This window comes from Salarias fasciatus, chromosome 13 (assembly GCF_902148845.1).
Source record: "Salarias fasciatus chromosome 13, fSalaFa1.1, whole genome shotgun sequence".
NCBI lineage: Eukaryota > Metazoa > Chordata > Actinopteri > Blenniiformes > Blenniidae > Salarias > Salarias fasciatus.
Window position 1 is genome coordinate 21,412,935 of NC_043757.1, and position 27,692 is coordinate 21,440,626.

Sequence of the window (27,692 nt, forward strand, 5' to 3'; positions counted from 1 at the left end):
TGCAATCTCCACATGGGAGGTGAGGAAAGATCCTATCCTTGCGTTGTCACTCTCAGCACAAAATAAAATCTTAAGTGCAGAATGACATATTATAAGTGTTTGAAATGTGTATCTTTACTTGAGAAAAGTCCAAAAAAAAAAAAAAAAGACTGATTATCTAACATGTCACTTTGGCTTGAGCTGATGTTGTGAGGTCTAAGACACTGTGTACGAGGGATTTCCCTGCTTGGGTTAGCTCTGTTAAAGTCTTTGTTATCACATTTCACTGTTAAGATGCTGATAGACTCATATCCTATCTCATTGTGTTTTATTTTAAAGAATTCTCGTTTGATTTTGCAGTCACTCATCTTGTTGATTTTGTCTTCAAAGATTGAAGTAAACACCAGGTGCAACAATTTACTGAAAAAAAATCAGCAACCTTTCTATGAAAATGTAGAAACTACATTATGTTGCTTTATCAGCCTGTAGTGATCCAGATAGCATTTTTTTAAACATTCAATGTGTGACCTGAAAGGTTCAGTGAAGCATGTTGTCTGAACCTGTAAACATTTTACAACTGTAATTGCACAAAAAAAAAAGAAAATATTGAGCAGAATCTGAGATGACACTTGACAACAAGCAGATCTGAGGTGAAACTCAGGGGTATTCCCAGAACACGTGTTATTTTCCTGTAGTGAACAAACTCTGTTCAAAGAGACTTCATGTATTTGTTCTTAAGCGTTCTCTTGGTGATAATCTTATTTTGCAAAGTCTCTGATGATATACAAATTAACTCGTATTTCGAGATGAAAAACATTTAGCTCTCAGGAAAAGCATTACAGTAATTAGATCTGTTTTTTTTTTCAAGGACAATATAATTATTAGTTCCCGGCTAAGATTACAGTAATATGGAGATTTGAAATGCTCTAAAGACTCCAGATTGCATGTCAGAGTCGCACCGAGTCATCAGAGGCATTAATATGAAGGTGTCTTTACGTTAGGCGTTCACAAATAGGCTTATCCAAAGTTTATGTGGGCTAATCTTTGCTCCCTCTCTCTCTCTTTCTCTCTCTCTCCGCTGCTCTCTCTCACTCTCTAAGAAAAAGCCAGGCTCCTCCTCTTTATGATAATGTGACAGTAGCATCTCCGGCTCTGAGACAAGCCTCCTCTCACTCTGATTCAACTATGTGATCTGTTTTTCCACACACGGACCCTGACTCCTCTCCTCTTTTATCCCCCTTCTCCTCCTCCGCGCGCTCAATGCGCAGTCCACACTCGCGAGCAGCTCGTGCGTGCCGCCAAGTTACTTTTCCCTGAACAGTTTCTCGCCGAACTTCCCCTCGCGCTCTCTACTCCGGGACACTATGACCACTATGGCAACTTCAGCGGCTCCGACCCTGCTGCCCGCCGCTCCGCTCGGACACCACCCGGCTCAGAGTTCCGTCTCCCCGGCCACCAACTCCCCGCCGCCCGCGGCCACCTCCGCCGCGTCCTCCCCGGCTCCCCCGGTGGCGCACCCGGCGCTGCTGCACCAGTTCCGGGCCGACCTCCTCCTGCAGAACGGCACCGGGCTGAAGAGCGGCGGCGGCGGCGGCGGCGTGCCGGCGTCCGGCGGCGCCAAGCCGGTGTACGCCACCGCGTCGCCCGTGGAGAGCACGCCGCAGAACAACGAGTGCAAGCTGGTGGAGGTGAAAGGTGCCAAGCTGGCCTCGTTCACGGTGAAAGACACGGAGCTCATCTGCCTGCCGCAGGCGTTCGACGTCTTCCTCAAGCACCTGGTCGGCGGGCTGCACACCGTCTACACCAAGCTGAAGCGCCTGGACATCTCCCCGGTGGTGTGCAACGTGGAGCAGGTCCGGGTGCTGCGGGGGCTCGGGGCCATCCAGCCCGGGGTGAACCGCTGCAAGCTCATCTCCCGGCAGGACTTCGAGACGCTCTACAACGACTGCACCAACGCGAGGTGAGCCGGGCTGAGGGGGGGCCGCAGGGGGGGGCGCGGGGTGACCCGGATCCGAGCGGCTCGGGTGGGGTGACCCGGCTCGGGTCTGAGGAGGGCGGTGCAGCAGGTGGGGTGAGGCTGAAGACCGGCAGGAGCCTCAACTTTAGAGTGTTTAACAAACGTTTTGAACACTTTTAGTCTGCAGATTGTAATAAAGACACAACTTTAACATAATTAAAAAAAAAAAAAAAGATGAATGGAGAATAAAAATATTTTCTAACTTTCAGGAATTGTTTCAAGTTATTCCTCCTTTTTCCCCCAAGTAAATTCAAGATCAATTAACCCCAATCAGTGCAATTTGAAATGAAAAATAAAAAAAAGTAGTTTGAGTGAAAATAATTTCATTGATATAATTTTTTTTCCTGGTTTATTTTTGTTTATTTTGGAGGCCCTGAAGTTTACTGCTTTTTATTCTCCAGGCTGCTGCTGCTCCAGCCCTCTGACTAATTACCATTTTAATGGATGATAAACGTCTAGATGGTGATGATGCTGTTGACGATAATGAATTTTAGTAATCCTAATAGGAAAAACACTCTTAAAAGTTTGTCATGTTATCATAGGGCATAATCTTTCTGGCACACACGCACACACACACACACACACACACACACACACACACACACACGCACACTTTATTCTCCTTCTCTTTGACACACTCACACATACACACATTGAATCTGACACTGTCATTCTGAGAAATTGATTCTTCACAGAAATTAATTAATTTTCATTTGGCCCCAAGCGGCAGCTTAAATCAGGACAAGCTCACTCACTCTCATACTGATCCTCCCGCTCCTCTCTCTTTACTTCTCTACCTTCATCTCTCTCTCTCTCTCTCTCTCTCTCTCTCTCTCTCTCTCTCTCTCTCTCTCTCTCTCTCTCTCTCTCTCTCTTGCTCACCCCCCCTCTCTTCCTCCCTCCTTAATAACTTGCTGTCTTATCATATCAACACTCTTTAGCCCTGAGCATCAGAACAGAGGAGATGATTAAATGAATTCTCGGTATTTATGATGCGATTATGTAAATTAGCTGTTTTGCAGAACTCCGGTGACCAACTACATGGGTCATCAATCCAATACGCCACAGAGATGTTTGAATAAAGGGCCCAAATTGGCTGGGATTTGTGGTTTCCTGGTGTCTGAGTCTACTGTTGTGCAGGCCACATGCTCATAACAGCATGGGTTTGAATCCAGAGGAGCGTGGATTAGCCTCAGTTTGGGGAATTTATATTGTTTGATGGTTAATCCTTGCTCCTCGGAGCATGAATGATCCAATTTACACCTGCCATTAAATGCAGATAGAGGATGCTTCAAGATGTACTTAGATAAACGCCCCAACCGAAGGAAGCAACACATTTTTGACGTATGCACCTTTTTCCGTTTAATTTCTGTGGGTTACCTTGGCCCACATTTGGTCCTTTGATAAAGCTCCTTTTTTTTTCTTTTTTTTTTTTCGCCAAAGCTGTATTTTGATTTTATTACCAGGTGTGAAGATTTCAGACAAGCTTTGACTCGCTGAGAATCCCACAAACTCTTCAAACAGACACAAACTATTGTGAGGATCACCTTCCAGCTCCATGTGCGTGGATTAACACCTGCGCACAAGCGTCTGTGGCCCTCCAACCAAAAATCCAGATGCATCTTCTTGCTGCTTTGGGATTTCCTCCATGTCTGCTGTTAATGGGAACATTGTTGTACAACCCCCCGAAAATATACGCAGCCTCTGCTGTCTCTAATTATCCACACAACACTCAAACAGCCTTTAGTTAATGAGATCTGAAAACATCACTTGTCTGAAATCTTCAAACAACTTGTGCAACTCTTTGTCTGAAGGCTTGGAAATGTGCTGCGATAGCCATTACTTCCAGCCCCGCCGCATCGCCAGTTTCCGCGTAATTACTCGTGTGTGTACGGAGCGAGCAGGTAAAACGTGGGACTCGACGTTGGTGTCGTTACAGAGCGACTGGCCGGCCGAACCTAGGAGTTTCAAGAACACCTCCAGGAATGTGATGTTATGACTTTCTGACGGCGTCAAGCCTCACTGAGGTTTTTGTTACTGATTAAGACAGCCATCACTTATTATTTTCCAGTTCAGCACAGTTAGACAGACTGGGAGAGAAATAACTGCCCCGTTTGATCGTGTAAGACCACGAACACACCGTTTCACACACATTCCTGCTGTTTATTCTGTTGTCTCTTTGTTTATTCATTGGTCCCTTTTTGAGATTAAACTAAAAAAAAAAATGTTTTGAAGCAGTTGTTACCAAAATGTCCTCTGTTTATCATTGTTTTCCTCCTCTTTGTCTCTTTCAGTCCTGCCGTGCATGCACACACACACACACACAGACACAAACACACACACACACATTCTGACCACTGACTCATCAAACCAAGAAGACGGGCCGACTTCAAGCTCACTCAATTCTTAGTTATAATTCATGCATAGGTGGCACAGAAACACACACTGTCACTCACTATCTCTCTCACGCACACACACACACACACACACACACACACATACACACACACACACGGTCACGCCTGTGTGTTTGCTGGCTTTGCTGCTAAATGACATTAGTTCCACAGAGAGAACATGGCGTGTAGGAGGCAACCTGATCCTCCGTCCTTTTCTTCCTCGCTCACAAAGGAACAGTTTCATTCTCTGTTAGTAACACACATCAAATACCTCGCTCTGGTCAGAGTGTATGCCTGTGTGGGTGTGGGTGTGTGAATTTTTTTTTTTTTTTTAACTTATACATATTGTGACCGCTCTCTGTCCATGTCACATGAGAAAAGGAGGGAAGCACAGAGAGGAACGAGATCTCGTCCCAGACAAAGCAAAATGTACAATAATGTCGCTGAGTTTTACGTTTGTTCTTTGAAGGGTTTCACAAACAAAACCTGAAAATATAGACATGCATTGGAGTTAAAGTAAAAAAAAAAAAAAAAATCACATTTTCCACTTGATATATGTAGTTCAAAGAGTTTTAAATGTAGTCTCATATTTTTGCCTGCCAGTAAATGTCATTTGTGATGTTGCACCATGAAAAAAAAAAAGAGATATTTCACGCAGTTCAACAACAGCTTTTCAAGAATAAAATTCATGAAGCTACTTAAGTTAACCCAGAAGACAACAGCTTTTTTCCCCCTCTTCAGCCACTTTCTTCTACAGAATTAGTTTGCACGGAATCTGCTGATGTTGTGTAACTTTAATGAACATGACGGCCAAGGTCACATTTCCTGGGAAGACATATTGCTGGAATTCTAATTTTCTAATCGCGCAAGTAAAATTCCATTGAGCTCAATTATGCAGGAGTGAAAGCAGAAAATCCAAAACCCCTGCACTTCAAAACGGGCCCAGACACCTTAAGAGGTAAAACTCTCCTCACTCCATGTCCACATGTGTTTCTTCGCAGCTCTTACAACCAGACACATTTACTGAAGCAGAGCAAAACACGAAGCAGGTGTTTCTTGTATGTCAAAAAAAAAAAAAAAAAGAAGAACCGAGAGAAATGATGAATGTTAAACGAGATGAAATGACCTAAAGAGCGCAACAAAAACCTTCTCTTTGTGTTTCCTATCGGCAAATTTAGCCCTGACAGCATTGAGCCGGTGTTTGTGTGTGTGTGTGTGTGTGTGTGTGCTCGTGAGAAGGTGGACCCCTCAAAGCAGAGCCCCTCCGCCATAACTCACTGTCAGTGTGAGCGGCGAGGAGGCGTGCGTGCCGTGTGCACGTTCATGTGTGTTCAAAGTGTGCATTAGGGTGGGGTGGTTCGCTCAACTCTAACCTCTGCGCTCTTTTGATGTTTTATAGAGACGAGCACAATGAGATAGAAAGGGCCTCCATGTCTTCCACTGTGACAGCTTTTAATGGAGCGCACACATACTTTTACAAACACACACACACACACACACACACGGTCTTGACATCGTGTTGACCCTGGAATGTGGTTGAGGAATGTGAAACGGTATCAGTGTAGGAGATCAGATTTTTTGCCATGATCAAAAGTCGTGTGTGTGTGTGTGTGTGTGTGTGTGTGTGTGTGTGTGCGCTGTCCTGTCTGCTTCTTTCATGACATCATCACACAGGCTTTCCTAATAACAATGGTGCAAAAAGCTTCTTCTTTTTTTTTCCGGCCTTCAATTTGAGAGGAAGATCACAACATCAATCTTTCCCTGCCTTCCCTAACCAGCAGCATAAGTCTTCCTGCGAACGGCGACGACGTTATGATTTATCAAACTGGACCGTGACGGCGAATACAAACCCATGTGATAAACACAGATTGAAAGGATGGGAGCATGGGAGCTGTAAACCGCTGCTAATATATTCCAAACAAAATCTTGTTTGAGCAAGTTCTCCTCTTTGCCCCCCCCCCCCCCCCCCCCCCCCCACATACACACACACACACACACATTCACACACACATATAAACACGCACACACAGCTGCTACCTATCAGCACCTCAGTCCCTCCAAGCCAGTAGCTGTTCCACTGTTTTGACTGTAACACTTCCTCTTCTTTCATTACATTTCTCTTTCCCCTCACAGCGTGTGTGCGTGTGTTTGCGTCTGCATGTGTGTTTTTATGTGTGTGTGTGTGTGTGTGTGTGTGTGTGTGTGTGCGCATGCATGTTCGTGAAGAGGAGAGAGATCTGTCATCTTTGTTGTGTTCTGTTTCTGTTCCACCTGTGCTAAGCTCCAGCTGCCATGTTTGGCGTTTCATGTTTCAGGTAAAATAACACACACACACACACACACACACACACACACACACACACACACACACACACACTCGCGAAAGCTTGGAGGGCAAAATTCAACATACCGAACATTTCTTTAAAAAAAAAAAAGAAAGGAAAAAGTAAATTGTGCCTGTTTGTGCATCCGTGTGTGTGTGTGTGTGTGTGTGTGTGTTGGTGTGTGTGCGGACGCGCGTGTGTGTGGCCAAAGCGTTGGCATGAGGGAGGACGTCTGGGTGAGATTTTAATTAAAGTTTGAGACAAAGAGGTCATAAGCCATACACCCCCTCCTCTACACACACACACACACACACACACACACACACACACACACACACACACACACACACACACACACACACACACACACACACACACAATGGACTGTTTTCTCTTTCCCCCCTCCTCTCTCTCATTCCATCCCCTCAGCTTGATGACTTTTCCATGAAAGGCTTTTTCATTAATCCTACCTCAGGGAACCGGTGCTCTCCAACCTCACACACACACACACACACACACACACACACACACACACACACACACACACACACACACACACACATACACTCACACACACACACAAAACACACTTGCATGCTTAACACACATACACGCGCATAGACCTCCCTCCACGGGTCACTTTGATGTATCAACGCACTTGCAGACTAAACACAAAATTAGGTGCCAGTTCTTTATGCGCCCTTAAAATGCAACATACACAAATACATGCACACACACACAAAACACACCTAGCTTCCAAAAACACACACCCACAGACACACAGGCCATTAATTAGTGTGTGCAAATAAACAGTAGTAAGGGAAAGGGAAGCGGCGGCAGTAAAAACCAACCACAGTCTTTGGTCTCTGTGTATTTATTTCCCCCCACTGATGTTCACTTCTGCATGTGTTTGTGCATGTCTGTGTGTTCATGCATGTCTTCATAGGTGTGCGCGCACGTGCTCGTGCTCGTGCGTACGTTCATCCGAGGTGATTCGACATCAGTCGCTGTGGAACTGTGTCGCCTTACCTTCGAACTTGGGATCCTAAAAATACATTTCCTGCTTTTGTTAAGCCCAGTATGCAGCGCTACGCACATGCCTAAAACATTTTGAGCAATTTGAAAGCACTTCAATCTTCACATCAACAGTTTATGCACGCGCACGTTTGTGCACACACTCAAACACACATACAGACACACACACACAAACTTCAACCCACTTGCACATTCTTGCTCTTTATCATTCATGTTATATTGAATCTACCTGAATTTTTTTTCTCAGTGTGTGTGTGTGTGTGTGTCATTCCGTGTGTGTGAGTGTGTGTGTGTGTGTGTGTGATATCTGATGTCAGCTGTCACATCCCAGTCGGTCTGGGCCCATAATAAGAGACAATAATAACAACTCATTAAAACCGAGGGCAGGAACTGTGGAGCTCATCGGCTCATCAAATTAACCTTTGAACACTTCATACACACACACACACACACACACACACACACACACACACAGGCGCACACACACACACAAGCCAGACACGACCCCACACATGCACGCACACACGTACTGGTGTGCGCACACACCCACATGCACAAGCTACCTGTTTTTCTCCCACAGTTAGTGACTACACAATCTTTCTGTCTTTTTGTCTCTCTTCATCTCCCCCTTCTCAGCCAGTGGGTGTGTCAACAGGGGATTGGTCCTTTCTGCTGGGTAATTGATGAATTATATGCAATATGCAAATGAGGCGCCATTAATCTCCTGACTGACAGCTTCGTTTATGGGGCCTTAATGACGGCTGGATTAGATTCTAATTAAAATCTGCTCAAAGACACCCCACGCTAGGAAGCTGCTGCTGCTAGTCTATCTCTCTCTCCCTCTCTCTCTCTTTTTTTACTCTTTCCCACCTTTTTTTCACTCTCTCAAAGTCTCCCTTCCTTATACTTTTCCCTTCATCCTTTTCTCTCAATACCTCATCTTCACTTCCATCGCCTCCTTCTTCGTTCTGCTCCTTCTTTATCTCCTTCCTTCACTCTGTGTTTTAATATCTCACATACACACACACACACACACGCACTCATAGGCACACTTGCCCACAGACTCATGTTATGTCAGGCTGCTATGAAAGGAGATGAGGTACGCTGGTTGTCATTAAGCCTGATGTGGCCCGTGTCATTTCCCCTGTCAGGACATTCACACCGTTTAGTCAGAGCCAAAGTGATGTCTGACAGCTTTTCACATACTTCCTCCAGGATTGATTGAGCATGCCCGGCTCAATCAAACCACACACACGCACGCAACCAGCGCAGGCGTGCAAACACACACACACACACACACACACACACACACACACACACACACACACACACACACATATCAGTGCAAATCTGCTTGCAGTCACTGGCTTTTTTTTTTTTTTTTGGAGAAATTTGTGACGTGGCGGGAAAAGGGGAATGAATGGCCAAATGAGGAGAGGATTGAAAGGGAAGGGGGCGAGCAAACACATTTAATAAGCAAACAAATGAATGAGTAAGCTGAACCGTAATGAGGTGCTTTATTGATGCCATAGGGAAACTCCATTTCTGCTTGCTCGTATCCACAGGGAGGTCAGATTTGCTGTACAGCAGCCTTCCTGGAACCGGTCAGGTTTCAGTGTTTTTGCTTGTTGATGCTTTAGCAGGATCAGAGGTTTACAGACTGAAGGACACTTTCTCTAACCCAGGCCACCCATCTCAGTCTCAGCATGAAGAAGTGACTGACTCGGGGGGGTAAAGTATTAAACTGCTTAATGACTAACGTTAGCCTGTGTTTTCTGCCTCCAGTTCCAGGCCTGGACGACCGCCCAAGAGGCTGCAGAGTGTGACAGAGGGCGGGACTCACCACATGCTGTCTCACAGTGGTCTGATCCACGCTGGAATCATGCCTCCTGCAGGTGACCACCCAGGACTCACCATGCATACACATTGCTTATGTTGTGTAGAAACAAGATCATGCAAGTGCATGAAGAGATTGAACATACCAATTAATCTGTCATCAAACACAGGATGCATGTTGGATCTTTTATTTATAAGTGTGAAAAAAATTGAGATTTAATGGGGTTTTTTGTTTTTTTTTAACTAAAGTGTCTATTTTTACTGGCATTGTCTAACTTGAGTTGCCATAACATCCAGTTTTGACAAATTTCCAATTTGCTGCATCCCATATCCTGCATTATTTATTAATGATAAAGAGTCAATCAATCTTGCTGGAAAGAATGTTTTTTGAAGTTTTTAATCTGCCTGTGCAGTGATGAATAATCAGACAGTGACACATTAGAGCCTTTGATCACGCCCCGTGGGAGTTTAAAAACATCAAGTGGAATTATCGAAAAGAGAACAAATATAGATTGTAATTTTCCTGGTTCCCCGGAAAAAAAAAAAAAAAAGCTGACTCTGACATGTGTGTGCAGTTTTTTGGGAGCAAAAGTTAAACCTGTGGAAATTTAAAAATAAACGGAGAAGGCGAATGAATGACTGAATAAACTAAATCAGCACAATCAGTACATTCCTACATACTGACCATTATTTCACACTTAAAACTCAAACTTAGAATCAAACGTTGCTGTAGAAGTCGATTCTACGGCTCCATAAGACTGTTTCACAGAGTGGAACTTTGTCGAGCAGCCCTGATAAACTTGAACGCATCGTTTCACTTGTCAGGAAGTCACAGCAGTGATCTGCAACTGGTCGAGTTATCCCATCAGTTTAACTGATGAACAGGTTGCTTATGCAGATTTCGATATACGGGACTTTTCTCCATTTTTCTTCTGCGATGACACATTTTTACTCCCTTCATCAATAGCATGAGGAGGTGGGATTCGGGGAGGTGACCGGTGAGTGTTGATTAATAAAATTAGCATACGCACTGCTGACACATGAAAAGCAACCCATAACTTGCAAGCTTGGTCCTTTTTCTTGAATTATAAGTACACAAAGTCCTCTGCTAAGCTGCGTGAGAGTCATAATCTTTAGACCTCCGAAACCTCTTTGAAATTCATGTTATAAATGAAGTGAGGAACTGTGGAGTTCATGACTGTAAAACTTGTGAACGTAAAACAAAATTGAGCGTTTCTTTAAAAGAATGAATTAAGTGTCAGTATTTTGTTTTAACGCGGTGGCACATGCTGTGTGTCGGAGATTTTACTTTTATATTTTTGACTTTCTAGGAACAGTCGACAACTGCCTGCTTAAGGCTATAAGCTGCTTGTTTTTGTCGCAAACAGGTGTGTGTGTGTGTGTGTGTGTGTGTGTGTGTGTGTGGTAGCAAAGGGAAAGGGAGAAAAGTAATTGTTGGCACCTCACCACTCTCAAAGTTGCCCTTGGCTTTGTGCTCTTCACTGCAACCTGATCTTTTCATTCCCCGCCTCAAAAGAAGCCATTTTCTATTAGCCTCCGCTTCCTCTCACTGTTCAAAGGTGCTCCTGTGTGTGTGTGTCTGTGCGCGCGTGTGTGTGTTGTGTCTGTGCGAGCACTCAAGAGCATCTTTCTCAGTGGGAAAAGAGTCTTTTTCCACCAAAGGAGAGGGCACGGCGGCAATGTCAGCGCTACTGATTAGAACTGGCCACATGAGAGGGGAGAAGGAGACAGAGAGAGGGAGGACATTTGAGCGTAAAAGGCAGGGAAAATCTTTGATGTGATCCTCCTTAGTCTCTCTTTCTCGCCCCGGTACGCTCGCGCATGCACACGCGCAACACAGTGGCTTATGTCCCGCTGTGATGCTGACATTTGAAAAGGTAAAGTAAGGAGAGGGGATGGGAGGAGAGGAGGGGAGAGGGCACAAGAGAGGAGGAGAGAAGATGAGAAGAAAAAGAACAATTTGTTGTGGTTGTCAGCGTCTGAGGCAGACAAACTATTCACCTCAGACGCTCATTGTCTGAGGGAGGAAAAAAAAAAACACTTGGCAGTAGTGATTGTTTTAAATGTTTAGATGTATCTCAGATCAGGAAATTAAGACTTATGGTTTGTTTGTGTTTCCTCGGTGGTGTTTGCACAGTTGTGCGGTTTGTTCCAACTTTAATAATTCACCATGTTTGTCTGTATTAGTGCGAGAGATATTTAATTTTCTGTTTTAAAGGTTGCTCCGCAGGTCAAACCATCGTCTGCGGTTCAAGATGCAACTATAAAGTGGCAGATTTTGCGAAGCTCCTGTTAAAATGGCCGTGGACGTCCTCGCTGCTGGGTGCGCGTCTCTAGTTTGCTCTGATAAATAAAGAAGTCCTCTTTGGGTAAAAGGTGGAGCTGCTGCTGGGGCTGAGTGTCATCCTGTGTGCTGTGTTGTGGGATGTGATATCCCTGTGTGGGAGAGATGAATGTCTTGGCTTGTTCCTATCACTGCCGATTCCCTGGCAGACTAAATGGCCAGTGCAGCGGTGCAGTCAGAATGAATGGCTGGCCTCTGTCTTCCCATGACAACCTCCTGCCTACCCACTGCTCTAATCCTCCACCGGGGGCCATTGATCTGGCTCTTATTGATTCTTTTTCTTTCTTTTCCTCTTTTTCTTCCTCTCTATATCTGTTTCCCCTTCTCTCTCTCTCTCTCTCTCTCTCTCTCTCTCTCTCTCTCTCTCTCTCTCTCTCCGTCTTAGATCTCTCTGCCCTGGCCAAAAAGATCAAGCTGGAGGCGATGGCCAGTTACCACAGCAACCAGCAACATGGCGGGCCAAACGGTGAAAACGGTGACCACAACCCCGGTCTGGGTGAGTCGCGTCGCTTTTGTCGCCACACATGCAGAGAAAGGCTTGATTGTGGTCGCGTGAGTCGTTGCGTGACACATCTGCGATGCCAAGATGACACGACTCGAGCAGCTGTGTTTATGCGCCGCAACTAAAGCAATCTGATTAAAAGCAGGATGTGACATCACCTCTATTGACGCGACGTTTCTCCTGACGGATGGCGAACTACAAACAAACTGCGGCAGAGACGAGTCAGGGCTTCACATGAGTTTCACAGACAAATATTTGGGTCAGGCAATCCAATAAATCTTGATATAAATAGCAGACGTAGGTTTTTTTTTTTTTGTTTTTGAAAGTTTTTATTTTCTCAGGTGGTGATACATGACTAAATAAGCAAGTGTTTACATTTGTCCCATTCAAGAAGCATTTTGTGAAAACACAGTTGGTCATCTGCTCCTGTGGCCTCGCTGGCAGTTTATTAGTACTCATTAGTCATCATATCAAGTGAGTGCAAACCAGATCCGGCTTTATTAGTCATGCTTTGCGAGGCTGTGATATCTGTCATATGGAGCGAAATTGAATCAGGGTTTACAGGAAAGGTTTTTTTTTTTTTTTTTTTTTGCATTTAAGAGTTGAGTGAACTCCATTCTGTTATTTCAAGCGTTTTGCTTCTGGAAAGCAGACAGAATCACCTCATTATAGAGTCAAATCCCTTTGGCCACTAATTACATGTGCAGGTAAAAGTGTCCAAGAGCATGTGCATCCATAATTAAGCTGTACGTCCTAGAACAAATATGTTAAAATGAGAAAAGCAAAGTCCATGCAGCAGCACAAATACTCCCAAAAAGCATATAATTATCTCCGTGAGGTGGTCGAGTAATAAGTGAATTTTTATGGGACCTTGTGTTTTTTTTTTCTTCTTCTTCTTCTTCTTTGCACGTGCACATTTTTTGCTCAAATGGTAATAAAACCGCCGTCCCCGGGTGTGAGGGAGAGCTGGACGGGGCGTAAGCGCACCAGGATGATAGAGAGATGAATAAGATGAGAGGCTGAAGCCAAATCAATAGTCTTCTCTCTAATTCACTATCCTGAATGCAAACGACAAACGGTGGACAATCGATGGCGGGACGGGCACGCGCACGCGCACGTGCACGCACGCAAACACGAGGGCGCACACGCGAGCGAGTCGGACACGCCGCCCCCACTGTTATCGACAGGTTAAAGCGACATCAGTGTGTTTAGACAGATGACAGGGCTTATGGAGGTCTGTGTGGAATACGCTATCAACCTGGGACACGCGCACACTTAACATGTGGCGCACAGCGCCGGGCTGCAGGGCAGAAATGAAAAACTGTCCTTGTGTTTTTCGAGGAAAAAAAAAAAAAAAAAAAATTACAAGGAGACAGGAGCGGACTCGCCGTGTTTTCAAGCCTGCTACTGCTTTTTTTTTTTTTTTTGTTTTTTGGCAGCAGGAGTTGTAAATATTTCTTTGCGCCGGTGTCTGTAAACACTCCCAGTATTCACCATTGTTTACCATTGTATACACTCAGTTGCGACTGCCAGCATCTGTGCACAGTTAGGTGGCATGGTTACCACCAGCTATTATAAACCTGTAAAGCTTAATCACTGTTAATGATAGAGTCAAGTGGAAACACACACACACACACACACACACACACACAAAAACGCAGCAGACATACAGACACACACATACGCGCAATGTGTTTTTTCCATACCGCCACCCACTGCCTTATGGGAAGGATAGGCCCCTACCAGAGCTTTAACCACTACAAAGGCAATCTCAGATTACACACACGCACACACTCACAAATGCTGAGTGTGACACCTTATGGGCCGGGGAAGAGCGGGGAGCAGCCATTTCTGCATTTAACAAGATCTTCTGGGAAATTTACAGTAACTGTTTGTTTACAGTAATGGTTTGTTTGGATAAACATAAGAGAGGCACTTTGACTTTTGATGTTTTTTAATGAAACATAAGAGAAAGTGATGGGAGGGCAGAGAACGTGTGTGTGTGTGTGGGGGGGGGGGGGGGGTTTGGAGTTAAGAAAAGAGAGAGAATGAGAGTGAAAATGAAATTACAGAGGGATGGGGGGGGTTCAGAGGAGGCAGTGGAGGGTTGGGGGGGAGAGCGGGGTGACAAAAGTGGAGCGCTGGTTCCTAACCAAGGCTTGATATTTGGAGTTGGCTGCTGGTTGATTTTCGGAGCATCTGGTTATTCAGCTCCATTCAGACAGATCTTTTGTTTGGATTGGTTTCTGCTCTGGGCAAGTGAGAGACTAATCTGCCAAATGCACAAAGCACTGCACATATGTCCAGCGAGCCCCGCTCATAAAGTCAACGCCTCACCCTTTATTTCTTAGTTTGCCTTTTGCTCTCTTTCTTTCCTTCCTTCTTTCCTTCCTTTTATTTGTTCTATTTCATCTCTCTTCTTTGGTTAGCCTTTTTTTTTTTTTTGTTTCCATGCACTCGTTCTATTATTTGTGACAATTGTGCAGAATAGAGTCCAAGATTTTTTCCTTTGTGTTTATAATTACCCAGCGTGCATTGCTGGCCCAGCACCAGGACTGCCATCAGCTTCTTTTGTTCCACTTCCTCCCTGTGTTTCTTTTGTTTTTGTTTTTCCCTTTTATTAAATGATAAATATTTATGTCATCCCCCCCCCCCACAACAGGATTGTTTGTTTCATGAATAGAAAGACTGCAGCAGCCCACCGGGGTGCTGTTGAGAGGAAGGATTTTCTTTAAAGATAGTGGATGCTTGTCTTAAAGAGAGGAGTGCGAACAACAGATTGGCCAAGATAATAAGAGTTCACTTTCAGCTGCTCAAATTGTGCGGGATTGTAATAAAGAGCTCTGGGGCATCGCGGCAAAACTTCTATATCCCCCCTCTAAATTCCAGTGCGGTCGGATTTGTGTTTTTGCCAGATGACACTCGCGAGGCCATGGCGATCTTTATGTCTTTTGAGAAACGCTCGTCCTGCTCATTACAGCGCAGCCGCATCTCCTGCCACTCCCCTCCCTTCCCCGCGTTCTCCCCCTCGTCTTATTCGGCACTCGGCGCCGCACGCAAGTTGTTTTTGAAGAAGCGGAGCAGTCATCCACGTAATTCTTACAACGCAGAGATTGATATTGGTGTCCAGGATCCAGTCCTGTCATCGGAGGCGCTGTGAGCTTTCACTTCAGTAAACAATATCATGCTTTTAAGTTGGGATGGATTAATATATCTGCAGCAAACATGATAAATGAGTAAGACCTGCTTCATTGGAAGCTTCACTCCACCTTCTTTTGAATAACAAAGGATTTTTTTATTGCACACTTTTCACGAAGGCCACATTTAGGAACAATTTACACTTTGTTTTATCTTGTTGAGAATTTCCTGACATCTTGACATCTTTGTTTTGTTTTGTTTTGTTTTTTCATCTTATGAATGTGACCAAAAAAAAAAAAAAAAATCCCTCGTTTTGCACCTTTGGCAGTGAGACTTACAGTGTTTACCTTCTCCTCTGTGCTCTTTTCCTTCTGCCACTCTTCTCTGCCCCAGTTCTGGATCAGCTGCCCTTCATGATGATGTCACATCCTCTGATCCCTGCCAGCCTGGCTCCGGCCTCCGTTTCCATGGCGATGGGCCAGATGAACCGACTGAGCACGCTGGCCAGCATGGCCAACGTGGCGCAGCTCCACGCCAACCCCCCTGCCAGGGCGCCCACCTCCGTCATTAAGGTGAACTCAGTGGCCCGCCGGCCCGGTGGCGCTCGCGCGAGGCCACGAAGGGCTAAAAAGAGTGACATCAAGACAGAAAATCCCATTTGATCAAGTTGATCGTCTTTAACCTGCTTTAAACATCTACACACCTACATTTCAAGACAATTTAATTTACGCCCACGAATAAAGCTGTGACTAAAAGTCATTAAGAGCCCACTAGTGGATATCTAAAACCTGGACTGCTACCAGAATGCAATGAGTTATCCTCTGGCTTCACTTCAGTCTCCCATCTATTTGCATGTTTTTTTTAGATAGCCTGCACATACAGGCAGAAGCTGCAACCCTCTTAGCCAAGTTGGTCACTTTGCTTTAAAAACACTCCCGTGGCTTCACCTTTAGGATTAATTAAAGGAGCTTTGAAAGGATTACGCATTAAAAAAAAGAAAATTCACAATGTAGACCTCAGAGTGTTATATCTCATCATGTCCTCATCAGTAGCAGGAAGTTGTATGTCTCCGGTCATAATTTTAACGATGCAGACCATTGTTTTTAAGACATTGGACTGGATCCCAAAGATGGTTTACGAGGCTTATTCAAACGAGAGCCAACTTTTCCTGTAAACATCAAAGAATGCCGAAGCATGTTTACAAGCTGCTCCATGTCTCCAACAATATAAGTATGTATATATTTTTGCAGTAAAGAGGATATTGTGTCCTGTAAAGCCAGCTTCTCCATATGTGGCAGTATTTAGTCCAGTAACTGTTAAGAGTGTTTCTCATATTATTTTTGCACAAAAATGAGTTGTAAAACCCTGCATCTCTCAGCCATTGAAGTTTTGCAAGTCTCTTTTACTTTTTTGTGCCCAAAGCTCCACATGTGAAAGAAAAACTATTCTTTTTGATTGCATCAGAACATCTAGTCATGACAGTATAAAGTAATAGTTTAAACTAGCAGCAACTGTCGTGTGTTTTCTTTTTTTTTAATGTTTTGTATGTTCACCGCGACTCATTATTGCGAGGAAACCTGAATGTTGGCAATGGTCCAATTTCCTCCACAAAGAGGAATTTCTGTTGGTTTGTGGGGTTGTTATAAAAAAGCCTCAATATCCAACAAAACTTTCTGACTTCTTAATACATGTTTTGTCCACCAGCCTACCCTTTGGTATTGGTGATTATGTTTGTAATTTATAATTATAGAAATAAAACAGTGATTTTTTTTTGCAAAAAAAAAAAAATAGCAGGATCCTCTCTGTTTAACCTCCTATCTTTAACCCCACTTCCAAGTGTGCTGATCTTCAAAAATGCAAAAAATCTATATATTTATAAAATAAACAGTTCTAAAAACAGATGTAATGCTGCAGTGTCCCAGTACTTTAGCACTTTGGTCACCCACTTTTGAGGTTATTAATTTTTTAATAATTAATTTCAGACAAAAGTTCAATCAGAAATCACTTTGAGACATGAAGAGCAATACTTTCTTTTAGCTCGTATATCTTTTTTTTCCAACACTCTGTTGTAAGAGTTGATTTGTGACTATAATACATAGTTTTCCTGTGTGTGTGTGTGTGTGTTTGTGTGTGTGTTAGGAACGAGTGCTTGACAGCCCGTCCCCTTCTCCTTCACTTGAGGAAGCTCAGCTGTCGTCCAATCACAGCAGCAGTGTGTCAAGCTCACCATCTCACACAGAACGCACTGCAGAAACCACACGTACGTACCTACCCTCATTTTGTAATCTGCCCATAGTTTTATCCATCTGATGTTGACTGTGTGTCTGTTGCACTGAGCAGAAAGCCCTTCTCTCCGTCTGTATTCCCCACATATGAATAATGCTTGTATTTTTTGGCGTCCAGACTCGCTCCATGACGGCCTGCCGCCCAGCGTGTTGGGACATTCTCCTGGTTTGATGGCGGGAGCCAGAGAGGGAGATGTGGCCTCGGTGGAGTTCAACAAGGAGAACAAGAGGAGCCACGCTGACAGAGGTGGGACGCCAAATGAGTCCTTTCATGAAGGAAACCCGGACATGGCAGCATTCACACGTGCAGGCATGGGACTGACATGGGACATGAATAAAGATTTCAGGTGTTCACATGGTCATTTTAGAGTGGAATTATCTTTTATTTAATTGTTTCAAAGAGAAATTAAAAGTCTTGCGTAAACACACTGATAATTCGTTTTAAACTACATCTCCCATGTCAAACGTGCTTCTGTTTTACATTTTAACAATGTTTTTGAACCTCTGTGGTGAATGTAGTGAATCTCAAATCTTAAAGTTCTGTCCAACCTGTTACACTCATTGTTTTACACAGTCCGATTTCATGTCCTTGAATCTGTCTGCATCTCATGTATTACACAAATTCTACTTAAAATTAGTATTTTACTAAGTTTTTCACTTAAAAAACACCCAAATGAATACCAGTTTTAACCTTCCTTATTAGTTGTGTACCACAATTGTGCCACATAACTTCTATGGAATGAAGCATGCTGAGAAACATTTGCTTTTTTTTTTTTAAATTAATTTCTCTGTACTTCCTATCATTCGATCACGTTTTACTTCAACATCAAGTTAATGCATCAAATTGATTTTTTTCTTACCTGCTGATTCTTGGATAAGAGTTGTTTTTTCATTCGTGGTAAACTAACATTCTTCCTACACACTCAGCTGACTGTAATCAGGATTGTGGGACAGTCATTAATACATGAACTGAGTCCGTCATCGTCTTTAAAGGATGGATCCTGCCAAGACTGGGCGGTTAGCGGGGCCAACATGTGCACACACACACACCCAAATGTCACCTTAATGCAGGTGCAGGCTGCTAAATTCATCCAATCTCAACAGTGAGCTGTCTTCTATGTTGGTCCGAGACTTTAAATTGCAGCGTCAGCCTCACTTCAAAGGTCAGTTTTCTTAGAATATCCTATTCCAGTCATCAATCATTTAATCATTATTAATGAGTAATGCTTTTTTCAGCCAGCTCAACTGCCTTTGAACAAAGTCTGTCAATACAGAACAAAAAGCATTCAGCTTCCGCCCGAGCCATCCATCTCAGTCACAACTCTCACTTTTCAAAACCTGCGGGAACTGCGGGCAACCTTCTCTGACATTTTTCATTTTCCAAAGAAAAATTGTTTTTAAGAGTACAACTCTTAAGAAATATCAGTAACAGGTCGATGCTGATTCGTGGCCTTGCCCTTTCACTCCGCTTCCTCTCCGCCTCGTCCTCCTCGCTGTCAGTGGCCTGCCGGCTTCCCGCGGCGAGCAAAGACAAATAATTCTGCAAAACAGGACTCCATTAGACCGGGAAGCGGTGTTACATTAGCGAGCCATTTGCCGGGCCGCGGCCTAACGAGCCAGGCGGCCTCCCGCGCTCTCAGCTGGACCTCATCTGCATAACGACCGCCTCCCTGTCGTTAGGGCCCGCGTTGCCACGGCGCTGCAACGTCAGTTGTTTGGTTCTCTCTGTCAGGGAGGTTTGCATTAGCTTAATGAGGACTGCTCAAGGACAAACAGTCAGCAGAAATCTACAGCGAGAGAGAGAGCCGGAGAGGGGCAGGGATTGTCTGTAGGTGTGTTTGTCTGCGTTTGTCCGTGCACGCGCATGTGTAAATGTATTCTAATACCGGATCGCATTATTCAGTAATCGAATCTAAAAATCACAAAGGCCTCCCAGGTAAGGGTTTCAGATGCTGTCAGGTATCTGTGAACATATTGACAAAGCAGTGATGGCACCAACGACGTGAATGCCATGCATCACACGTTGCATTTATGCAATTGATTTTCAATTGATTTTCCTGCATGCAAATGAAACGCATGTACATTTGCTGGATTGCAAGCTTTTGTGTTTGACCTAGAACATCACAGGAGAGGTTTATGGTGGATTGAACAGGAGTTTCAAAGAGCGCTTCAATGCTGTCATTCTGTCAATCCAATATATGATAATCTCTGTGCCTGTGTGTGTGTGTGTGTGTGTGTGTGTGTGTGTGTGTGTGTGTGTGTAGGAGTCCGTTTTTGGCTGTGTGTGCTGTTTCAGTGGTCTTTGAACAACGTATCCATGCAGCAAAGATCAGAGGCCATCCCTGACACCTCACTCCCATTAACTAAACATCAGCAGAATTTTATTCTCTCTCTGTATCTCTCTTTCTCTCCCCTCCCCTCCCCTTTCCGTTCTCTTCCGCTGACTGGCAGTCTTCACGTGGTGAAGTTCATTAGCCCTGGGGACAGGTGGGAGAGGAATAAGAGGGGAGAAAAAAGAGAGATGAAGTTGGGAGAAAAGAGAAAAACAGACAGTGACCTTGGTTAGGGAGATGGGTAAATGATCAAACAAGCTGGCAGCTGTGTGTGTGTGTGTGTGTGTGTGCGCGCGCGCGCGTGTGCGTGTGTATTTATGCCAATCGTGTGTATGTGTGTGAGTGCGAGGTAAAGTAGGCGTAAAACAGTAACTCAATAAAGGATCAGTCACATCCAAGGAGCCTGGGGAGCCCACGCTGCTGACTGCGCACTTCAGCGGCTACGGATGTGTGTGTGTGCGCGTCTGTATGTGAGCCACAGGAGTGTAGTTGGATGCCCTCCGCTGAGCTCGCCAGCACCTGCTAATTACCTTTCTCTACAGAGCAATGCTTTTAGCAAGAAAGAGGGAGAAAGGGGAGGAGGAGGGGGGGGAGGTATTGCTTCTCATCTGTGAAACACCTTGAATGTGACAGTTGCCAAGACGTGAGGCCGAGGCGGAGTAGGGGAAGGTGGGTGGATTTGGAGCAGAAGATGCTGTGGTCAGCTAAGTGGAGAAAACACTGTCATTTGTCACAGACCGAGAGAAGTGCCAGATATCACGTCGCACGTTCACACTCGTCTCTGCTCCAATAAGCCGCCGGACTCCGAGGACGTCTCCGTCCTCAGTGGCTCGGATGACAGTAAACGCATAAAGTGAGCAACTGCCTGATGCGCGCAGGAAGGAGGGGAAGGAAAAAAAAAATGCAGAAAATGGCTAATCTTCATCTCCCTCACTGTCGCGAATCGGGAACACGCAGTTCTCAGGTTTACAAACAGATGGTCATCCATAATGCAGGTTCTTAGCTGCTTTTATGGGAGATGTCAAGCTGTGATGCATTATCAATAGGCAGACTGCCATCTAATAAAGGGTAACCACGTTTTTAAAACCCCCAAACCTGGACTTTAGCGTGTGCCTGCATGCACTTGCACACAGCAATTAGTGTAAACCCCCGTTCACTGTTGGGCTTGATGTGTTTACAAGAAATTAAATAAATGTTATAGTAAGCTGGAAATTTGCATTGTAGTTTGACCACATAAATAATCTTGCGATATGTAAGATGTGGATTTTAAATAAATGGCACCTGAATGCTTTAAAAAAATATATGTTATGATAAACAGGTAAGCAGTTTGCTGAGAGATAGAGGAGACTGATCACACACAGGAGAAGATAATAAATATAAGAGATTACCATACATGCGTGTTACACAAAAGAAAAAAGAAAAACAGGACAAAGAGAGGCAAGGTGACTTTTTTTCTTACCTTTTCAGCAACAAGCCAATTTGAATTGTACAACAAATGTAGAATGAAGGCAAGACACAAGCACATTTTTTTAAATGTAAAAAAAAATTGTAAAATGTGTTTAATTAGAAAACAAAGTTGCACAAAGTGAAAACATGGAAGATCAAGACAAATTGTTGTCCAATTTAAGTTCTACTTTATTTCTGTTTATTTCCATTATTTTCATCTCAGTAATGCCTGTCCCTTGTGATAAAAACAAAAAAAATCTATCATTAGTCTTGAAAGATTACTCGAATTAAAGCATGATTAATGAACACTTTGAAAAATGAGGAAGTTAAAGCAGCCAATTGTTGTGATTAAAAGCAAAAATTTAGATAAAGTTTTCAAAAACAACACAAGTGAAGCACTAATAACCGAAAGACACCTTTCCTTAAATATGCTGAAGTAATCACAAATTGTCACTTCTGGGTAGCAACAAAGGTCAACAAACGCATTCGGCATCAATCCTTCACAACAGCGTTGCTGACAACACTTTTGTCAGCGTTTAAAAATATCAGCTGTCAAGGTTCACCACACAGACTTTTCCCTGAGCTTTCAACTGTATCTCAAGATGAAGTATTTCTAACGGTAAATAATTACCTGTTTTCTCAGGTCACGGGATAACAACTAATCCAGCCTAAAGACATGGTTGGAAGCTCCAGAGAAAGCTATTAAAAGTTACGGATGTTTTTGTCTAGCAACATCCCCAAGGTCAATATTTACCCTGCGGTGTGTGCTCAGTCAAATTCTGATCAGATGGGAGTGTGTTTATGTGTGGAAATTAAGTCTCACTCTGACTTCTTGTTAAACAGTTCATATAAACACTACGGGACTACACAAGTCGACCAAACTGAACTAGATTCATAAATTATTTTGAATTCAGTTTATTTTCAGTTGAACACATTCATTTTTATCAAATCCTAAATGTTACCTTTGAGAAGAAAGTAGCAATTTAAGAATGTTTTTAATACTTTGTTGCAGCTTAACTTCATTTGCTTTTGGAAATATAAAGGTTAGAAATTTGTTTGTACAACAGTTCTCTCTTGAAAAAATATTATAAAGCTGATATTTAGGAAGGTAACTATTAGTTTTACTGAAGTGCAGTTTGGATTTATTATAACTTTAATCCATATTTTCTGCAAGAAATCATTAACTAGTAATGAAACAATAACAATAAAAAGTTTAATAATTCTTTACAGCCACAGTGTCTGTAGTATAAATCCACATCAACTTTAAGTTTTGTCACACACTCACTGATTTTCATTTATTCAGCGTGTGTTTTCTGAATCTCGATCACTACTTTTCTATTGCTAATTTATCAGTTAATGTCAGTGATGAGGTCTTGTGCTCACATTTATTCGTGATTTTGTTCTCGGCGTCTGAACGTGACTTCCGGACGTGGAGCGGCGCTCTCGGGAGCGCCTTCACGGGGGAACGAGCTCGCCGCGGCGAACCGATTCAGTCGGGAGCGCGTCAGACCTACTGACGAGACATCAAACCGTCTCTCTGCCCTCCAGATAACAGCTCCTTGGCCGCCCAGACGACCAGGGAGGGCTGTGATCGACAAGCCTACTCCAAACCCCCGTCAGGCAGGGAGGGCTGCGAGAGGGTATCTTACCCTGCAGGACAGAAGCTCCCAGCAGGTCTCCACCACACTCCCTTCATCTTCCCGGAAGGCTTGTCCTCCATAGAGACCCTGCTCACAAACATCCAGGTGAGGCTCTGCCGGGGCTTTATTATTATTATACTCTAAGATGAATGGGGAGGCAGATGAGCCACTCTTTGGGATTTCCTGAAATGGCAAATAGCAGAGGAGGCAGACATTTAGGATGTGCTGTGATTAGCATGGGCGTGTGCTGACCTGCTTCTCAGATTTTACACGTCTTTGTTGTCGCTCAGCCACAATGAGAGGCCTCTCTGGTTCGGCTTTCACAGGGAAACATAAGCATGTTTTTCACCTGGCGTGACCCTGGCGGGCTGGCAGTTTAATTTTTAGCCTGTAACATTAAAAAAAAATAAAAAATAAAAAGACTTTCTTGATGTTAAAAATCAGATTTATTAGCAAAGTAAAATGTTAGACAAAAATATAGCCTGAAGAAGACACGCTTGTCACTTTTTTTCTTTCACAGTTGGATGACTTAAATCCTTTTTATTATATTAACTGCTGCTCATAAATTACTCTGATCTCAAACATCTAAAAACACGATGCCTTTGTAAAAGTGTCATAAAAAAAAAGAAAAAGAAGAAAGTCGAAGGTTTCTTCTTCAGTGTGTAACCTGTCGATGTGCGTCTGTGTGTCTCCAAGCAGGGTCTGCTGAGGGTCGCCATAGAAAACGCCCGTGCGCAGGAGAAGCAGGACCAGCTGGAGAGGACGGAGCTGAAGCTGGAGCTGGTCCGAGAGAGGGAGCTCAGGGAGACCCTGGAGAGACAGCTGAGCATGGAGCAGAAAAACAGAGGTAATCGTCGCATCCCGCTCTGGATTTAGGAGCCACGGTGCTCGGATTTACTCATTAAAAAACAACTGTGTGCGAACTTGAGCTTTTTTTTTTTCCCCCCCTGTGGAAGTTATTCCAGTTGGCAAGTGTTGATTAGAGTGTTACATTTCCCCTTGTGAATTTATTAACACTGGCATGGTGTGGATTCTAACATCTAAGAACTGACAATTCTGCTGTGCAGCTAAACAAGGCTTGTCTAATCCACTTCTGGACTGACAGGACGTCCATTAACTTGAAAATCAGATAAGGAAGTGAGGACACCTACTGTGTATTACCCCTCAAAGCAGCTGCAGAGGTGAATTAGACTGAGTTTGGCAGTAAACTACAAACTAAATCGAGTTTGGCAAGTTCACAGAAGCTGTCATAGACAGTGCCGTCAGAGCAGATTCCAATCAAGGACAGCGTGTTTGATGAGGGTCAAATCAGGTGGGAAAAAAAAAAAAAAGAAAAGAAAAAAGCTTGTGCCAGAGAGCAATGACTGCTTTACGTTAAATATTTTTGGGGTGATTTTTCACAGTCATTTGCCTTGTTTTAAAATGAGGCCTGAGTCGTGCTTGTTCCTCCCTGTGGTGAACCAACGGGCAGGTTGTGGAACATCAATAATCCACAGACACACACGAGGCTGGATCAAAGTTAGCCAGCACAGATGAATTTTATGAAGATTGATGATGCCAGAGAGTTTGTGTCACTCAGCACTCTTGAAGGTCTCGTTCCAGAAAAGACATTAGACACAGTGGTATCTTCACCCCTTCTTGCGAAGACAGACCAGATGTTCCACTTACCTGATTGGAACCGTGTACTGTGGCCTTTACCTTTAGCTCCATTTCAGATCTGATGCAGATCAAAACCGCAGTTTATATTTCAGAATGTTGTTTTGATTGTAACGCCACTCGCTGAACGGCCTCTCGTTCCCTGAGAAAACACAACAGTACACCAAGAACTGCTCGCTCAGAATAGCTTCAAAGTGGCTCAAATCTCTTGATGTAAATTATCCGGGAAGTGGAGAAAGCTGAGAGACAATCAGAAATAAAATAAACTAATGCCTTCAACAATAGTTTCAAATGAGGTCACGAAGAAAGAAAGAGAGAGAGAGAAAAAAAAAACCCAACAAGCTCCTGACATCTTGTCTTTTTTATTTTTCTGTTCAGTTCTGATCCAGAAGCGTCTGAAGAAGGAGAAGAGGAGTAAGAGGAGACTACAGGAGGCTTTGGAGGAGGAGGTCAAACTCCGTGATCAGGCCGAGCACAGCCTGCTGCACACCACCAACACACACACCGGTACGGAAACCTGTCGTATATTTCCCTGTGTTTTCACTTAAAACTCGCTGTATCCACCGCAATTCTCATTTTCATACTAAATGTCACCAAGTCATCAGCGCGGCTTAGTCTTGACTGTTCATTAGCCTCTAATTAAGTGTCTTTATTAATTAATGATCAAACAACAGGCCATCAATCATCGGCGGCCCCTCCCCACACAGAGTCTGTGACCCAGGACGTGAACGGGAGCAATCATGATGACAACAGGCTGGACGGCAAGACGACAGTACAAGGTACAGGTGTGCGAGCGGCCGGAGCCGCCGCTTCTTTTAAACGGTTCAAATGTCACAACAAGACACCACTTTCTTATTGATGACACAGAAACTTGATAAAGATGTGATTTATTAGGTGATGTAGTAAGAATTGAAAATGTATTCTTCCAATAACGTCACAAGCACGTTTGTTTCTAATCAGAAACGGTGAATTCTCTCCTACCGAGAAGTTTCACGTCAGTGTAAAAACATCAGAAGTGTCCTACCCGCTGGTGAGGATTTATTTAGCTCCTATCGACTGAGCGAGGACAACAGAGTTTATTGTTTCACCTGCTCGCAGCGTGTGATGCTTAACTGACCAGTCTCCTGGAAGAGTTTTCGAAGATTTCACAGGGAGCCTCGCTCCCGAGAAATTGAAGGAAATGAAATGAGGCGTGAGACAGTTCACTGGGGCTGCCGTTTTAATGGAGACAGGCATTTAATATATTTACGTTGCCAGCTTTATTGTCTTCGCAGGAAAAGATTAATGAGAAAATCCCACGTGCGGCGTCTCGAACAGACAGACGGAGAAATGGCCGCGATCTCTCGCCCGGCCTCGTCAGAGGAGAGCATGGCTGTAGCCCACCTCTGCTCCGTGCTGCGCCGCCGCCGCCGCCGCCGCCGCCGCGCCAGACAGCGCGCTTGTTCAAAAGCAATTTTTAATTGAATGTCAGTGAAGCAAGAAGAGAACTGGCCACTAATTAATGGCTGTCTTAATTGTCCTCATGACGAGTTTGTTTGGACATCATTTGCATAATTAACACCCAGTAATAAATCATTTAAAGGGGAATTGTCTGTCAGACAGCAGGGCAGGATGTGCTTCCTTTGTGCCAGGAAGTTTTATCACCAAAACGGGGTCCAGAGGCCGAAAAACATTTTTCTCTATTGTTATTGATCTCTGCTCGCGGCTGCGCGCTCCCCCTCGTCAATATTAATATGAATGAATACACTTTTCCCAACAATATAAAATCTATTGTGAATGAAAAATGTTCGAATGTATTTTTTTGGTAATCTTGAGCATCTGTGTTGATTCCAGAGGGCAGAGTGTTCCTGCAGACCGCCGGGATGTACTGAAGACGGCGAGCCCGAGCTGAGAACGAATGAGAGAACGGATGAATGGATGGGAGGACGGTGTGACTGAGAGCCGTTGTTTATGAGATTTACAGTCGACAGGCATGCTCCGACACACCTCCGCCACACGACCCCTCTCAGCATTTCAAGGTCGACATTTGAACTTTTTTCCATTGTTCTCCTGTTTTAATTTATTGCATTTATTAACAAATCTCAGCCGTAGTGGGAAGCGTACTTTATTCTGATGTTGTGTTTGACTGTGTTTCTTTGAATCAAAGTTTTTTAGACGCTAGATACAAATGATCATAGTTGTTTTGGACTTTTTTTTTTTTTTTTCTTTTTAAATCTCCTGTCAGTGCTGTTTGTCTGGACACAAGTGATGAATATGACTTGTAAAGGAGTCGTGTACATATATATAGTCATCATTTTGGTTATTATCAAAAGAGAATCATAATGGCATGTTGTACAGTCAGTAAATGACTTGTATTGTGTATGTTATGCAGTAGTGCAGTTTGACAATACAAACAATACAAATCCTTTTTATTAAATTGCGTGAGCGCGTCTTTCTTCCCTTTCACACCTGCAGCATCTGAATATATTGTTCGTTCAACTAATTCATTCAAGTTTCCATCACATTGAACACTAAATGTTTTTGGTAAAAGAAGAAAAATGGAGGACGGGATGATCCAAGTACATATTCGAAGGTGCAGGGGAAAGATGTCGCATCGATTCCTGCTTCATCTCTAAAAACATCCACGTAAGTATTGACAGACAGGGAGGTGGTGAGCAGGGGCTCGTGCGAGCTGCCTGTTGGCGAAACATGTCGACGGTGCACTATCTGCGTGTGGCTGCACTCGTTTTGATCAGGTTTC

The 27,692-nt window shown here is 43.9% G+C and overlaps 1 protein-coding gene across 3 annotated transcripts; it reads left to right on the forward strand.

Moving 5' to 3' along the window:
• Window positions 1-1,137: 1,137 nt before the first annotated feature.
• Window positions 1,138-27,337, forward strand: dachc (dachshund c). Of its 3 annotated transcripts, none has more exons than XM_030106873.1 (11): window positions 1,138-1,939; window positions 9,537-9,646; window positions 12,338-12,448; window positions 15,986-16,164; window positions 17,732-17,852; window positions 17,996-18,124; window positions 23,205-23,401; window positions 23,993-24,143; window positions 25,331-25,459; window positions 25,627-25,737; window positions 26,786-27,337. In XM_030106873.1, exons 1-11 carry the CDS (start codon window positions 1,344-1,346, stop codon window positions 26,821-26,823), a joined length of 1,872 nt encoding a protein of 623 aa, XP_029962733.1. In that variant the 5' UTR covers window positions 1,138-1,343; the 3' UTR covers window positions 26,824-27,337. The 3 variants fall into 3 exon arrangements, with proteins under 3 accessions (XP_029962733.1, XP_029962735.1, XP_029962734.1); XM_030106875.1 differs by having other exon boundaries at window positions 25,627-25,731; XM_030106874.1 differs by having other exon boundaries at window positions 23,996-24,143.
• Window positions 27,338-27,692: the final 355 nt, after the last annotated feature.

Coding starts and splice junctions, on each gene's coding strand:
- dachc (XM_030106873.1), top strand. CDS start 1,344: ATGACCACTATGGCAACTTCAGCGGCTCCGACCCTGCTGCCCGCCGCT. Junction 12,449..15,985: donor TGACCACAACCCCGGTCTGG/GTGAGTCGCGTC, acceptor TCTCTGCCCCAG/TTCTGGATCAGCTGCCCTTC. Junction 17,853..17,995: donor ACGCACTGCAGAAACCACAC/GTACGTACCTAC, acceptor TTTGGCGTCCAG/ACTCGCTCCATGACGGCCTG.